Source organism: Aptenodytes patagonicus, chromosome 16 (genome assembly GCF_965638725.1).
Source record: "Aptenodytes patagonicus chromosome 16, bAptPat1.pri.cur, whole genome shotgun sequence".
Classification (NCBI taxonomy): Eukaryota; Metazoa; Chordata; class Aves; order Sphenisciformes; family Spheniscidae; genus Aptenodytes; species Aptenodytes patagonicus.
In genome coordinates, this window is record NC_134964.1 from 2,496,729 (window position 1) to 2,514,199 (window position 17,471).

At 42.5% G+C, this 17,471-nt stretch overlaps 1 protein-coding gene across 2 annotated transcripts in view; it reads left to right on the top strand.

Annotated features, from left to right (window-relative positions):
- HLF (HLF transcription factor, PAR bZIP family member) overlaps window positions 1-17,207 on the top strand; it is a 37,646-nt gene extending 20,439 nt beyond the window's left edge. The window contains exons 3-4 of one of the 2 annotated variants that reach the window (XM_076353953.1): window positions 9,414-9,634; window positions 12,774-17,207. In XM_076353953.1, coding sequence (XP_076210068.1) covers window positions 9,414-9,634; window positions 12,774-12,992 — 440 coding nt within the window. In that variant the 3' untranslated portion in view covers window positions 12,993-17,207. The remainder of the gene's footprint in view (window positions 1-9,413; window positions 9,635-12,773) is intronic. The other variant, XM_076353955.1, reaches the window with a different exon arrangement.
- Window positions 17,208-17,471: the final 264 nt, after the last annotated feature.

Here is a 17,471-nt window from a genome sequence, read left to right on the forward strand (position 1 = left end):
TAGGTGCAGAAATCTCTGCAGATGTTAGTTTGGTTTTTGAGACTTCTCAGCATAGTAGTTTCTTGCCATTTTCTGGTGCTAGATGACTCTCTCATGTTTAGAATTGAATTTGTAAGACAATGTCTTGCCCAGCGTTCAGTGTTGTCATTTCTTTTAATCGGACTTGCTTTTTGAAGTTCCCTGTTTTTGTCTATGTCTGATGTGCCACAAAAACCTGTATTATGCAGCAGCTGTAAAGAAGTAGTTACGGATACACGGGTAACGTCCGTATGCAACAGTCTTTTCTCCGGGAATTTTCCCTAAGCTGTGGTTACGTGTTCCCTTCCTCCTCTGACCCATTTTTCAGACTACCCGAAACTGATGCATTTGTATACTTTGTAAATGAAGATAAATGTATCAATAGAGAACAAGATACAACCACACACCCTTGTGCTTTCTTTGTGTGTGCTCATTGGGAATAAAACTAGTATGTAAAAGCAAATGAGACTCTGCAGTTATTGGGCTCTAACAAACCAAATACAAGTTTTGGGGTTTTGCTGTTTTGGGTTTTTTTTCCAAAACATGTTAGAGGGTCCTAATTTAAGTCAGAGAGAAAACAAAATGTACTAAGTCTTACTTAGAAGGTTATGGGAACAGCGTGTCCCCATTCTGGCATCTCTACTTCTTAAAATGTTATTATTTTATACAAATCATCGTGTATAAAGCATCAATTTAGTTTTGTCACATAAAGACTGTACTTTGTTTTAGTGAACAAAAAATGTAGAAAAGTAAAAATAAAAAGCTACTTCAACAGATAGTTCAGATTTGTGCGTACCGAACAGATCAAAAGAGAAGGCGAGATTTGCAAGTTGCTGTAACTCTGCCCAGTGACCCCTTTTTCTTATATTCGGAAAGCAGCTGATAGCATCTGTTGTCTGTCTCTCAGGCTTGCCATTAGCTGCTGATTGGGAGTTGGAGGAAATGTACCTGTTTCACGTGGCTTTTCCATGCCATTTGAAATCTCACTTGGCTGTGTTTTGATAACACACCCAAGCAGGATGGGCTTGGGTACCAGAACCGGGTAATAGATACGTGAGTCATGGGTGGCATATGCTTTCAGGATTACACGATGGCTTTTTGCAAGACCTGTTTACTGACTGCATGCTGTTCTGGGTGTTCATTAGCCAAATAAATAGAACAATGTGAGAGGAACTTACTTGGTCTGGAGTCTTGCAGAGCACGTTGGCAGTGGCATGAATGCATCTTGAGGACAAGCGTTGTCTTTGTTTTGAGTGGTATTCCACGTGAAGGCATATTTAGGGATGCCATATGAGGCTTTTATCTAAAGCAGGGTCTCTATCTAAAATCTGCTGTTTGAGGTTGGTTTATTAATGCTGGGTATGTAATTGTCCAAGGAAAGAAAAATGGATCTTTTTGTCTCCTTCAGAACAGGTTAACAAGTCTGATGCTTCTCTGGAACCTTCCTTTTAAGAAAAGAAAGAAGAATTGTACTTTTTGAGGAACTTTACTGTATGCGAATTGCCAATTAACGAAAATATACACAGATATGCCAAAGGATGTCACGAAGCTCCAATGCACCAGAGAATATCAACATCTTGAAGTGAAACGTGCTTCTAAGCCAAGTGTAAATCAAAATGAAATACCTGTCTGAACGTTCTTCCCTACAGTTTCTCTTCAGGCCCTGTCCCCACTGAATGCCATCTTGGCCTAGCTTTGTAAGGAAAGCAGCACCCTATGAAAAATCAGAAAAGCATTTAAGAGGGCTGTGGATTTCATGCTTTTCAAGAATTTGAAAATCCCTGTGCAGTGTCCCAGGAGCAGGTTAAACCTGTCGCTTTCTGCGTGTAGCACATCTGCAAGGGAAATGTTCAGAACAGGAATAACTACTTTCAGACCTCTTGCAGTTTGGTTGTCAGGGGCTGGTTTGGGAGGGAAGGAAAGTTTGATTTCCTGGTAGCTTTCAGAAATGGGGCCTCACTGAGATAAGTGCTGCCTTCACGCAGGCTAAAGACGCGGTAAGGTTTTCGGAGTATGGATCTTACGGAAGAGTAGAGTCTTAAGTCCAGTAGACATAGTGGAAAATTTTAACTGGTGGTGCCTCATATTTATTTGTTTATTGCTTTTGAAGGGCAGAATGTTACTGGCACAGCAGGCATAGCATATTACATGCATGTTATGCTAACCACATGCAGGAGTTGCAAAGTCAAGCCCTCAAAAGCCTGCAAACACTCGACCGAAGGCCACATGTGCAGCTTCAGATAGCACCCCCCCGCCCTCCTTGTCTGCTTGGAGATGCAGGTTTTAATTACATTATATCCTCTTTTTTCCCTTTTCCCTTTTTGGATGCAGAGGTCAGACCAGCTCTGGGTTGAATCAGGGCTGTATCAGGAAGGAAGCGGTTGTCTGTAGGATCTTGGATCTTGACCTCATTTACTGCAGATGTGAGAGGATGCGAGGAACGGCAGGAGGAGAGGGAAAATCTGGCAGGAAAGACAGAAGGATTTTGTCTAGAGAGACTGGATTTTGCCACGAAGTTTCAGCAGAATTGTGAGCAAGCCACTTGATTATGTGAGCTTGTCACACTGCGTGTTTGCTTCCCTTTTTGTGAGGAGCCTAGTTTGATACCTTGGGTAGCCCTCACTTGTGTCAGTGTACAGCCCCCAACCTGCAACAGAAGTTGGTGAGAGTTGATTTGAAATGCAGCCAATGCCTATAAAGTTAGCTAACCTGAGAGGCTGGCTGTGTCCTTTTGATTTAAAACGTCTGTACTTCTGTCCTTCACCTGCAAAGAGGAAGTGCTGCCCCTTCGTTCATGGGGGTCTTGTGGGAAAAAAAAGTGTTTCTGTGAAGCATGCAGATGCAGTAGTCGTCAGTGCTGGAGGGAACTCCTGAAAAGCTGCTGATTGTGCCTCTACAGGAGGTTGGAATAATTTGTGGCAAATAATGTATGGGTCCATTTGGATAAATCAAAATGGGTGAAACAAGTGACTCCTGAATGAGGAAAGAATCTGAAAAAAGTAGTATGTGATCAAAACTTTAAAGATTGTTGCAACCATGACTGTGCTTCTTAAAACAACTCTTGCATTTAATTTTAAAAACAAATTGAAAAGACAACTTGGATTTTCTCATGTGCCACCCCTACAACAGGCACATTGGAAATGAGTAGGAATGGACCTGGCAGCACCCCACAGCGTGCTGCCGCTTGGACTGAATAGAGGATGACAACTTACTCTCGCTGTAAGGAGCTGAAGGGGGACAGGGAGCTTTGCCAGTGCACTTCACTATTTGCTGATAGCAGAGGATCTGTGGGACTCGGGAGTCTGGAGCTGCATCTGCACCATCAGCACAGGCACTCTCCTGCCCTGTTCCCTTCAACGATGCTTCCCTTCTGAACACATTCATCCCAGCCTTTGCCGAAGCAGCCTTCCTCTTCCAGGCACTTCTGCTCACCCCTTTGGCTCCCAGTCTCCCTCATCCTCACCTTCCCCACCTCCTTGCCCCCTTCTCAGCTTTCAATCCTGATCGCTTTCTCACCCAGCCTCAGCATGCTTGCAGTAGCTAGATTTTAAGGCGGCAAACAAAAGGGAAATGACATTGATCCAGGAGCTGCTGCCCTCTCTTCCAGTGCACAGGCCACCAGCACAGTTCAGTGAAAAGTTTGCCAGAAATTCTTAACAGGTTCAAAACAAAGTATTTTTGCTGAACCTTTTTCGGGAAACTTTAGAACCATTTTGGCAGAAACATAATCGGCACATACAAATCCAAACAGAATGGTTGAAATCTGGCAAAGGTCTAAGGAACTGAAGACAGCATCCTCTAATGGGAAGTGTCAGACAATCTTAATAAGGCTACCAGTCCTGCCTGTAATAATACTGTAGAGGCCCAGAGCGGGAGGCACACAATGCTAAGAGGGGAAATGGCAATTCTTTTATAATTAAATGCACAAGGTTTGTAAACAATGCTGATATCTTTAAAAAGTACACGTTTTAAAAACACTTTTTGTGCCAGTCTTTTAGAGTGTGTTAAGAGCTGCGAATATGTTGTGGTTGCATTGGATTAAGACCCTTTTTTCCGCAGGAAGTGTTTGCAGTCACCCCATGTTTGGCAGCATCAAGTTTGTGTAAGATAAGAAATAGAGGCATGCCTGTGCCAGGGTGGAGCACTGGTCAAAATACACTGATCTCCTGTTGCTTCGGAAGAAAATAAAGCTCCTCTAATAACTGCTTACATAAATACACCCAGGGGTGAAGTGTCGTCTTCACCCCCAGGCAGAGAGTGGTTGCTTTTGTCCTGCTATGTGAGGGCTGGAAGATCATGCAGTGTGGCTTGCCATTCCCTTTAGTGCTAGTATAGATTATGGTCTTGCTATCCATGTAAATATTTCAGTTTCTGGAAGACACTAAAATCCTAATAGTAGGGAAATTAGGTGATGCTTATAGTATTGTAACTGAGGAATTATAACCTGACAAGATACTGTCCTTAGATAAATCTTGGCCTCCAGAATACTCCTTTTACTTTACTGCCTGTGGGGATTTTTGCCTGTCTGGATTCCTGCACACTGCCTTACGTTCTGCATTGAGATAACTTTTCCTAGAGGCTGAAGGAGTTAATGCAGAAACAGATGACAGATTAGTCTGGGACAGGCTGTGATTTGGAGTAAGAGAACTATCCCAAATAGCTGGCCAGCTGCCAAGCGGATAGACGATTTGGAAAACATATCGGCAGAGCAATGGGGTTCTCTGGTGCAGCTCTGGGTGAGGATTATCTGTCAATTTAACTGCTGTGCTATATAGTCTGACTGACGTACCCGAAGTGCCTTTAGCTTATATAAAGAAAAATTATTAGCAAATACATATTTTATCTCTGGGCTGCTAATAAATTGAGTAAGAAATTTCTCTTTTCTTTCCCTCCAACATATGTCTAAAAAATAGGGGAAAATATTTTGATTAGAACATTTCCACTCCCTTTTCTTTTCTTTTTCTCGTCGCTGTTCTCCAGCCAGCTGTTGAACTGATGAGAAGTGTGGAAGGGCTGTGAGAAGGGAGATTTTTCTGAAAATCAGGCACATTTCTATGGGAGTTGAATGATTCAAAATTGAGTTCCACATAATTCACCGGGGATCTCTTGCAATACAAATAAGAAGTCTGTCAAGCAGCGGTGCAGTTGAAGAGGTTATTTCCGTCTTAACTCTCCTGGGCACAGCTGGTAGGTGGGATGTTTCAAAAGGGGGAAATTAAGAGTCAGGATACGGTGATTGAGCTCCCCATGATACCAGATCAGCATTTTTGGTTTTGTATGCTACTATACTTTTGAATTGTGCATTTTAATTATTGCAAGCAATTAAAAACCGCTATTTTTTTTACCAGCCCTTCGCTGACCTAGATGACACAAGTGAATGGCCTCAGTCCATTTCTCTTTGAACAAGGAACCACACTGAAAATATTGCCATTACATTGGACTTCCTCACTGGCAGTCTCTGCTGGGAGGAGGAGGGCTGAAAGGGTTAGAACAGCCAACTTTCTTTCAAGTCCTTCTTTCTGGAAAATTTTTTGCTATTGCTAATATCTGCCAGAGCAACACCAAGAGCATTAGTGAAGGCAAGATGTTGGGGCAGCCGTAACTGCTGGGGTTGTCAGAACCTGCTGATTCCTTTGCCAGGAGACACCTGGAGCTGTGTCTGTCCTGGCATACTCAGTGTTGCTTGAGTGGAGCTCTACAAGTGGGAAAGTTTCCAGACAAAAGGCCAGTGTTGACATAGTTGTGGTCTCTCCAGGCCATGGTTGAGACACATCACTAGGGTGGTATGAGGGGAAGTTTCCATTAACCATTGTTCCCAGCTTGCATCTACCACCACTGTGGAGTTCTGCAGCTGGATTTCCAAAAGAGCTTAATGCTCAAGAGCTCTCCTTTCAGCAACTTAAATAGAGGGGCTAAGTTCTTTCCAAAACACTTGGCAATCGTCAGCCCCCATTGAGAACAAAGCTAAGCACATTAAACAGTCCAGCCACTTCACTGTTGTGAAAATTTGGCTGCTGTTGTGAGCGCAGAGTGTTTAAATAACACAGAGACTGGCAACAAAGGCATCTGGCTCCCAATGCTGAGCAGCGAGGTGCTTTACCTTCACCCGGCCTTGGCGGCTGGTACTGTAGGCTTCCTCCTTGGCTGATTCCTTGTGCATCACAGCCTCTGACCAGCTCTTTCTCTGGATGTTGTGACAGCTGTGAAGCTTGCTGATGTGAGGATTAGTCGGCTGCTGGGCACATGACGTTCAGATTGCTGTGCTTATTTGACCTACCTCTGATTGCGAGGAATTTAGTGCATAAAAATAACACGCTGAACAAATTTGGCAGAAGGATGCACAGCTACAGTGCCGTGCACACACGGGGAGAGGAGTTTGGGGAGCAATGTAACGTGAGGCCGTGTACTGTACTCCTGCAGTAATAGCAGTGCCAAGTCCAGCGCAGCCCACACTGTTGTCTTGGGTTACAAAGAGTTCCAGCACCACATAGACCAGTAAACTAATAAAGACAGGTTCCTGGCTTGTATTATTGGCAAAACTTGATAGAATAAATAAAAAGATACCAAGTGCCAGGAATTGCCTAATGTAAAATGCTGGACAAGGAAATACTGTTTTTTCTGCCTGGCGTTTTAGACACCCTTATTAACTCTGTTGTTCTCAGTGGAGTTCCTGATCGTTTACAGGAGCGTGATGGAGAGAACAGAGAGTCAGCCTGCATAGACTGATAGAGGTGTGCGTGCAGTGTGTGTGTAGGAATATCTTACAGGGCAGTAGTCTTCAGGCTCCTAGGTGATAATGTTTAGCTCTGTGCGTGATTTGTTCAGGCTTTGCATTAGTGAATAGCGTTCACCTTGAATGAGCTTCACATTGGCACCTGGGACATCTTACGTTTGCTGAAGGACCAGGTCTTTAGCAGTGAGAGCTTCTTAGACCGGGGGAAGTGAAATGTGTGCATGTAGGAAGCAAGGCAAGATCTTGATTGCTGTAGGTTCTTCTCCCAGATCACCTTGGAGATGCATCGCTCTTTGCTTTATTTTGCTATTGCATTGGTAAGATGCAATACCTCAATTTCCTGTGTTTAAAAGGAGCATTTTTGCCCTTTATTTTTTCAGAGAGATTGTAAAATTTCTTGAGGCCAATGATTACAAAGCTCATGTAATTGTGCAATATGGCATATTATAGATAAATGATAATATGTAAACGGATACCGTGTATCTAGAACTTCAGCAATATTTTGTTTAGGGCAATTAGAAAGCTGGGGCAGATTTCACAATCCAGTTGACTTTTAGAAACACCCTGCATGCTCACCAGAAATATAATAAAAGTATTCAGAGCTAGTGTCTTGCTTCATTTTTATCTGTATTACAGAATTTGTGAGATTTGTACATGCGTATGTCTATATATATTTGTCTGCTCTGGTACAAGCATACTCACATCAAAGGAAGCTTTCCTGCATTTAATCCTTTAAATAAGCCTGTTTCTGCCAGCCCATATATCTGAAATGAGATTAGCCATCCATTTAAAGCAAGGCTACAAGAATGCCTTGGTGCATTGAGCCATTTGGGCTGGCTTTAAAACGGTCACTAGCCTGGGTTTCCCCACCACCACCTTTAGACATCAAAATGTTTTAAACACACATGCATTAATCGCAACTATCTCCAGGGAGAGCTGAAGCGCCTGCTTGTGAAGACCCGCCATGCAAACAAAGTCGAGCAGGCGGTACCCTTTCCCGTAGCCTTTCCCTGTAATTCCTTTTCGCTCCGCTTGCTGGAGCATGCGGGGCGTGGGCTGAGGAACACAGCCATCCCGTCCCGTGCTGCAGGCCCTGTGGCAGTCGGGCAAGCTGTGGTTTCTGATTTTACTGATGAGGCACAGCAGGAAACGTCAAGTTTTCAGCACTGAGGTCTTGCCAGCGGCGTGCCGGGTCGGCAGGCGGAGGAGGAAGCGCTCTGCTGTTGGTACAGCACGGGTAGCGGGATCCTTTCCTCTCGCTCGCTCTCCTATAGATGTATATCTATATCTTTGATCCTCCTTTTCTCTTCTCCCAGGCCCTTACTAGCCTTTCCTGGAAGCTGATTTTATCAGTGCTGTTTTAAAATATGAGTTACAAAAGACAAGCTCTCTGTTAGCAAGCCCTGGTTTGCACAGTGCAATTTCCCCGTGCATTTCCTATGCAGTTCCAATATTGTTGCCGTGATCTTCTAGATTAAAATAAAAACTACATTGTCAACACTGGCCTTGGTTTGGATTAGAAATGACATTTAATGTTTACCATTTTACACCCTAAATATTGCAGATGCGGGCACAAATAAGGAAATATTATGCAGTCACAGGATGTTTGTGTAGTTATTATGAAAGCCATTGTATCTCTAAAGTCAAAGTGAATTAGCTAATAGCCAAAATTATAAAAGGATATCTGCTTCAATCAGAAGTCCTCCCTCTGAAGTCTGTGAGGCTTGTACTTCTGAGGCATGTGAAAACTTCTGAAAATTCTGCCCCTGGGGACAGTCCATGTTTAGGCAGCTGGCTTTAGGATCCTATTTTTGGAACCTTTGGTTGAGATTTTAAATTGGATTTTTAGTGGGAATGGTGCCTGAACTGGTGCTCTGGGATCTTGAAGGCTATATCTAAGATTAAAAAAAGAAAAATGGGGGGGATATAATTCTTTTCTGGGGGTAGGCTCCTTTTTATTAGATTTTATACACCATTGAAGAGCAATGTGGCATAAGTAAGTGTTCTTTGATTTTGCAGAGTATCTTTAAGTAGTCCTTGTAGCCTTTCACGTTGCTAGTTTTCTTCACTGTCTTTTAGAATATCACCGGTAGGATGTCATAGAAAATAGCAGTCTCCTTAGTGGAGTGCATCGGTACAGCTTGAAAGTACATTTTCATGAGGTGTTGTCCTATTGCAAGTACTGTACGTTGTTTGATTGTAAATTAAATGTACCCTCAAAGGTGTATATGAAGAAGTCCGTGTATGAGGAAATTGGGAAGGATTACAGTATGGTGGATAAATCGGAGCTAAATGACAGTACTTACGATTTGTTCCTGAGGATGTGATCTTAATGAAGTGGCACAGGCTGGAGCAATATGTCTTCTGCCTGCAGTCTAGTGCAACTCAGTGTTGGATTCAGTGATCTTATGTGGGCATCCAAGATTAGCAACCAGAATTAGGAATCAATTCTGAAAATAATGGCATGAGCATGTCCGGATCTGAATATGCACCCTACAAAATGGGCAATCTAATATTTAGCAAGAGTAGATACCAAATTTACAGTGAAAGCTTAAAGAATTATTGCTTGTAAAGTATTTAGAGATCTTCTAAAATCCATGTTCAGTAATATTATTTACATATTTTCTTCTAACATAGGTGAATTTATCCTTTATTTCTGTAGGTCAGATCCTGCCAGCAAACCGAAACACACCAAGTCCCATTGATCCTGAGACTATCCAAGTTCCTGTTGGCTACGAACCTGACCCTGCAGATCTTGCTCTTTCCAGTATTCCTGGCCAGGAGATGTTTGACCCTCGTAAGCGCAAGTTCTCTGAAGAAGAGCTGAAACCACAGCCGATGATTAAGAAAGCTCGCAAAGTCTTCATTCCAGATGACCTGAAGGTAAATTGGAACTGGTGACGAGGTTGTTTGTACAGACTCTATGACAGTTACTCTGAGATAATAGGTTTGGAGCATGAATCTGTTTTCTCATGTAAGGTAAATCTGCCAGTCGAAATACAACTTTGTTGTAGGATAAGACTGTTAACGGTTCTGAAAAAGACTGAGGGGAGGATGTCCCTTATCAGTTATGCAACAGTTGAAATTCATGAGATCAATATTCATTTCCTTTGTATGCCAGAAACTTCCTGCGTGACCTTGGACAAGCTTACTTTGTCCCATATTTCCCACTTATGAAACAGTCTGATCATGTTTCCTTTTCATCCATCCTCTGCCTGTCTCATCAGCACAGACTGTGAATTTTTCAAGGAAGAACCCATCTCTTACAGGGTCCATGGAGGTCCCTGATAATGACAGAATGAAGTATATTGTGTCTTGTTTGGAAGTTGCTTTAGCTCTGTGTTTAATAATGAATGGGAACACTATAGTAAACACTGCTAATCGAGGTGAAAGAATCTAAACTAGTTGTAGGAAAACTGAACAAAATTATTCTGCCGAGAATTCTATTTTAATACAATATTTAAAAGATATTATAATAATAATACAGTGTTTAAAAAGAAAGAGCACCCTTGTCTGTGCCTCTCACTGCTTCTGAGATGTGAAGAGCAAAGAGCATGAAGAGAGCAGAACAACTTGATCAACTGATTCAGCTTATCAAAGAACTGTGAAAATTGTCATTATTTGCAAAATTCTATCCCCAGTATGTGATTTCCAAGAGGACCTTTTTTTATCAGAGGCAGTCAGTGCAGAATTTCATTCTACTGTTGCTGTTGCCCCCCAGAACACAGACTGAAAGCCTGTTGGAGTTGGTGAGAATCTCTGGCTGTGCGTGCGAAGAGACTGGGATGCCATGTGTTTACACCAGATTGATAGCATTAGGGAGAGTAGCTGACGCTATTCACTATTTTTATCCCTAAGGATAATGTTGTGCAAGTTAAAAGCACAGAAATCACAATTCCGGTAGCGTTCAGGTGGTACGTTGCTGTCACTTTGCACGTAGTATCCTCAGCTTTCGTTTGGAAAGGTTTACCAATGCACCATGCCATTACTTACCTGGGCAAATTTTACTACCAATGATGCTCTGTTGGCGTCGCAGTGTGCTGAGAGGTCTGCCTAAAGAGAGGTGTTCGATACAGAATCGGCTGTGCGGGTGTGAGGAGACTGGAGTTTACCCCTTGGTGCCATTTGTCATTTTGTGATATCTCCTAGGTGACCTTACTTGTCAAAGCCAACTTTTGCCAAAGATGCTCTTGGACTGCCTCATGCCAGAGGTGGAAAATATCAGTGTCTTGCATGCAGCAGTGGGGCAGTTTTCAGCCTAAGACTGAACTGGAAGTTCAGGGTCTCTCGTTTCCCTGAGATAATCACATCAGTTGCCCTTGACTCATTTCAGAGTGCTTGACCCAAGTGCTGCTTCTGCCCTGGCATGTGGAACGGCTGTTGAGTTCTGGGGGAGGGTAAGCAGATTAGACCAGTCAATCGTCTCTGGGTTGCATGTGATTTTGAAATGCCAGCCTTACCTCTTTCAGGCCTGGATTAAGAGATTTGCTGTAGCGATTTGTTAAAATAAAGATGGATGAAGCCTAGGTGGCACACTAATAAATTGCTTAAAGCTGATTTTTATAGAGTGGAATGAGATGGGAAATTATAAACAAGATTTGGGTCATAGCTTTTTGCTGCATGCTTGTTTTTAAGAGGATTGTTGGGGGTCCCATCTAAGTACAGGTGAAGAGCAATTTAGAGGTATGCTGGCTCCAAATCATCATTGCTACACGCCTCGTTCAGCTAAACTAATATAAAGCAGTTGTAGAGTACTTCTAGCAGTCGTTTTGCTCTTGCTTTGCCTTTATGCAAGCAGCGGGAGAAGATGCAGAGCAGCGGTGCTAGGCCTGGCATGCTTCGTGCTGAAAGACAGAGGAGTGGTGGGGTGTATGTCTGTTCAGGGCAACATAGGAGCAGGTGGCTCCTGGTCCTTGTAGTGGGTATGGAACTGTGCTACCACGCTTGGTGAAACAAGAAAGCCACACAAGCAATGTAAGCATATAGAAATGGAGGGATGACTCTGGGAGGGGAAGTTTGAGCTATATGACTTGACCAGGCAATTTGAGGGTTGAATGGCTGCATCACTCTTACTCTGCAGGGGACTGAATTTCACTTTTCATGAGAGATTCTGCCTACTTTGTATTTACTGAGTTGTTCCAAATTTCTATAACTCTAATTCAGTTTCAAAGCAATGTTGAAGCTGCCGTTTCACTGAAGGCCACTTCGTTTGAAGAGTGGAAAAAATCAGGTGAAATTAAGTCGTGACTTTAGAGCCATTGATGCACCAAAGGCGATCTCCTGGCGGCAAGTCTTTAGGGATAACACTTTGGGAAATGTTAGCTTATGAAACTTCAGAGGTTAGCGGACCTATTTCTGGTAAATGCTTTTTTCCCCACAGTCAAAGCCTATTGTACTAATCTCTTTGTGGATGGTACCAAAGCAGCCATCCTTGTTGTGCCAAGGAATCCTCTTCCAGGGACTTGCTGTTCTAGGGTGCAAACAGGAACGCTTTGGGGCTCTGTAGAGAAAGCTTTGAACAGAGAGAAAGAGCTGAACCATAGACGAAATGGATGATACCAACAAACAGAGTGAACCAGGTGTTGGCTGGCAAAGATGAGCAGGGACATACAAGAGGTAATTAGCACTGCTCCAGCAACCGGTAGAGAGTGAATCATAGCATGCGAAGGTGGGTGTGCTAACTAGGTCAGTGTAGATGTGAGATGAATTGTACCACTGGAATACTGCTTCATTTTTCCTTGGAGGAATTCACAGTGAAGAGCATGAGGGAGTTAGCGTAAACATTTTGACAGAAACATGGGCAAGCATCTGTGCTCCTTGGATGGATTACGCCATGTAAATCTGTAACTTTTGTCCCAGCAGTGCCTGGCACTGTTGGGGCTCGCTGGGCCAGGCAAGCAAAATGTGCTTGTGTGGAGTTAAGCCATCCCCAGGCCGGAGGCTGTGGCTAAGAGCACATCCTGGTGGCCGCTCAGTTTACTGAAATCTAATATCTTGTTTGTTTCTTTCTGTGTTTAATGAGCAGGATGACAAATACTGGGCAAGGCGTAGAAAGAACAACATGGCTGCGAAGCGATCGAGGGATGCCCGCCGGCTGAAGGAGAACCAGATCGCCATCCGCGCCTCGTTTCTGGAGAAGGAGAACTCGGCTCTCCGCCAAGAGGTGGCCGACTTACGGAAAGAGCTGGGCAAATGCAAGAACGTCCTTGCAAAGTACGAAGCTCGACACGGCCCCCTGTAAATTCAAGGGGGGGAGTGGGGTTTTTTTCTTTTTTCTTTTTTTTTTTGTTTTTTTTTTTTTTTTGTTGCGGGTTGGCATTTGAATAGATGGACAATGTGTTTCCTGTTTGATAGCACCACACCCAAACCAACCTTTCTGTCTTCAGCACTTTACCAGAAGCAGAAACAAAACTGACTTGCGTTACTTTTTTTGTTTGCGTATGCGTGTACCTGCGTATGTGTGCACATGTGTGTTCACACGTCTGTATATGTGTGTGCGCGCGCTTGTGTGTGTGTGTGCATGTGCGCGCGCATGTGTGCGTGCGCACGCATCTCAGCACTTCCCATTTTTATGAAGCCCTCTTCAAAGGGTGCCACATTTTTACCTGGACTGTTGAGAACCGCCATAGTAAGCTTTTTATTATATTTTTTCAGTGCTGCTTCAGAGTAGGGTTTTTATGTTATTGTAACCAGTTCCATCCTCCTGATTTACTTGGAAAGATCCCAGTATAAATTATAAAAAAAAAGGAAAAAAAAAAAAAAGAAAAAAGAAAAAAAAGTAGATCTCAGTTTTTTCGAGAGTAACAAGCTATTGTTTAAGTATGTCTAATCAGAAAAGTTAACATGCTAATAAAGTGCACAAATAATAATTTAGTACTACACTGCAGAAATATTAATTTATAGATTGCTTTTGTTGTATTTTCAGTTTTGGTGATAATTGTCTTCAGATTTAAAGTGCTGTTAGACTGAGTTAGCTGTACTCATTATAGATCCCATAATGGCTTCTCTATAGCTATTAAGGTTCCTTTTCTTTCCACGGACCCCAGGTAGGTAGGAGTACTGTTGATAGACCACAGAGTGTGTATTTTGCACTGTCTGTACCTGAAGCAATAATCCTATTGTACGCTAGCGCGCATGCTGCCCGGATGTTCCTAGTGGACGTAGGATGGTTTCCCTACCCAACAGGAGTTTTGATGTCTTTAACAAAAAGTTAAAAAGTAAAAGACACATTAACGTGAGCATGCTAATTGTATCCCTGCTATAGGGAGCGCATGTATAAGAAGCAGGATAATTAGTTGAACGAGAACAAAATTAATAGTATCGAATCAGATCCAATGTCAAAATCAGAGGGGCTTTTCGGTTTTTGGTTAGTTATGCATTTCTTCAAGTTCCATTTTGTGACTAAAAGTTAAATAAATACCTAAATTCAGTTGTTTTTTCCCATGTTCTGTAATATATTTTCTGTGGATTATATCTTGCTGTTTTAAAAATCACTTTTATTCAGTTAGAAGTCGTCACTGGTTTGCAAAGCCCATTTTTCCTAGTGATTGTCGTTTTGAGTGTGACATGAACTGATGGTTCTGAACTTTCTTGTTTTAAACTCTCTATTTGCTTTTGAACACGTATGTTCTAAGATAAAGTGGACTTCTGAAAAATGAATGTAAGAGACACTGGTGTATTTCAGAAGGGGATGGTGTTGTCACATACTGTGGTTAATCCAATCAATCTAAGTGTTTACTATAGACCAAAAGAATAGATATTATAAAATGTATAAAGTTTATACAGAATAATTATAGTATGTTCGTTTTGTACAGTATTTTTCAAGTACAAATACTGACAATGTATTTTGAAAGACATATATATAGCAAAAAGAAAAAGCTATTCCATGTTTAAAATATATAGCAAAGATATATATTCTCCATTATTGTACAGAAAGGAAATGCTTAGGGGTTTGTTGGTTGTTGTTTTTTTTTTTTAAATCTTTAATATTTTAAGCCTACCACTGGCACACCGGCATGTTCTATGCTTTAAATTAAATTTTTATGGAAGTAATATGGCTTTCCAGGATGTTCCATATTACTGAAAAAGAGAGACTTTATTATTTTCCATCAGAAACACATAAAGAAACTGTTTAATAGGGACAAAGCACAACACGGATTTTAGTCAACTATTGATTGGACACTACAATATTTTGTAAAGGCAGAAAAATAATATATAACTAAAAAAAACCTCATAGTCATTTCTAAGCTGCTGCTGCTGCTAGAATCTGTTTCCAGCTGAGATTTTTTTATAAATAGCTCTGTTCATGTATACCGTTGTACGTACTGCATACGGTTATTAACATGTGAGGAAAATACGGTGCTACATGTCTTGCTCACAGTTCTCTAAGTGTTTTGACATTATTTTCAAATAAAAAGGTTGTTCATTCCATTAAATCATTATTCATGCTTCAGGAGATTGTTACAAAGGACTCAACATCTTGTGCAGCATTAAAAATATCCTCGCATCAATGGCATCTTTCCAGTATTTTTCCTCAAACATACCCAACTGGTCAGCGTCCCTTAACGTGCAGTACTTGCCTGTGGACCATTTATTCAGCAAATTGAATTTCCATGTGCTGCAGCAAAGTTTAAAGCGTAGTAAGCTATTTTCTAAAGGTCAGTATAAGCACTGGATGCATGGGTAGAGAAATGAGACTGGCAGTGTTTGGCACAAGTCAATGTATCTGCTATAGCCACTATGAAATAAACTTTATATTTTTTTTCCTTTGGAAGAAGCGTGACCGTGGCAGGGCTCAGCCAGCCGCTGCTGTGGATACACTTTTAGCAGCAACATAGCAAATTGCAACAGCTAATTGCCCTCACACTGATTATTCTTGCCTGAACAGCAGGAACGGTGCGTATCAGATCAGCTGGTACGTACCTAGCTAGGGCCATCAGTGGGTTGCATTGTGACCACAAAACTTTCTTTAACACGCAAAAGGCAGCTTGGAAAAAAATTGCAGGTAATTCTTTTGTTTGTTTTGGGCAGGGAAGGGGTGGGAGGTGGTAGTTTTTGTAGGCTGGATGTCACAGATTTATTGTCGCGGCCACAGAGGAGCACAGAGGTTCCCAGCGGCTACCTCGTCCAGCAGCCCCAAAGCTGCTCAGGTGCCTCCGCGCCCCGTTCTGCCGCGCGGGAGGGCCGTCGGGCAAGCGTGCGGCTCGGGGGGCTGGGGGCGTGCTGGAGCGAGCGGGAAGGGCTGCTCAGCGTCAGCCAGGGCACCCGCCCGAGTGCCGGCTGGCGTCTTCTCCTTTTTGGGGGGGAAGGACTTTCGGAGGAGCCTGTGGGACTTAGGCACTCACCGCTTACGGTGGGAGTTAGGTACCCTGGCTCCTCTGAAAAGCTCACCCTTAAAAAAAAGAGAGGGGGAAAAAAAAGGGGGCAAAATATGTGGGCTAAAACTTGGAAAAACCCCCAGGTTCTCTAACCAGGCTGTCTCCCCAGAATAGAATCATTAACAGTAACAAATAAATAAATGAAAGTTTAGCTCATTTTCAGTTCCCAAGGACAGCTTAGCTGGGCTCGTCACACCTCTGATGGCTTTGTTGCTCATGAAGGAGCTTGTAGGTATATGAAATTGTAATTTTATAAAAATAGAAATATATATATTTGCAGAATAATTAATAGCGTGTCTAAATAATTTACAGACCTCTATTAAACCGTAAGCATTGGTAAAATGCTTGTCTTTTTTTTTTTTTTTTTTTTTTTGCTGAAACTTAGAAACTGCTGAAACTTTCTTTTTAAAAAAGAATGCCCTCTAAAAATAAAATTAATTTGAGACGTATTTGTGAATATGAGCACCTTGGGGCTCTCTGGGAAAGCCCGTGGCAGAGGAGGTGGGGGGGATTATTTTTTGTCTTTTGAATGGTGCTGAAGTCACTAAACCTGGCACCATGGAAATAAAGTTCTGACTTGAATCCACAAAAGCAAGAAATTCAAAATGAAAGGAAGGCGCCTGAGCGAGGCTTCGTGCTTGACTTAGTCCCTACACGGGACCGGCACAAACGCGCTCTGCAACTGCAAGTGCAAGCGGGGACGAGCTCAGCGGTGCCGAAGGCCCCCTGACATTTGAATGTCTTGCTTCTGTGGGTTTGTAATAACCCCGATTACTGCTTTAAAACTGGTTTTGCATGTCATTTACAATAGAGATGTGCAGCTTCTTTTTATTTTGTTGATATTTTTTTATGTGAAGAAAAAAAAAAAAAAGTGTATTAAAACTTACAAGTGATCAACCATTGTATTTCTGGCAACACCACAAGACAGCATCTGTTTAAATACAAGTTTAACAAATAAGATCAAATTAACTGTATGAGATGAAGTGGATTGCAGCCTGTATGCTGTTCAGCCCAATTTTTTTTTTTTTTTTTTTTTTGTCTGTTAATGTTTAATAAACTTTTAAATTTTTCTTCTCTCACCTGTGTGCTTGCTCTGGTGTATCAGGGGCTGGGCAGAGGGCTTTCGGGAGGGTCTAGCTCTGTGTTTCTGCCCCCCGCGCTGGGCTGTGCGTGCCCGTGGCCTCCAGCCCGGGCTGTGCCCCACGGGGGGTGCAAATGTCCCCCCCAACCGGCCCCAGAGCGGCGGCGGCAGCCCGGCTGCCTGAGTTAAGGGTTGGGTAAAACCATACCAGATGTGTACTTAGATTGGGTGATGTATTTCTAAAAGTGTAGTATATTTAGAA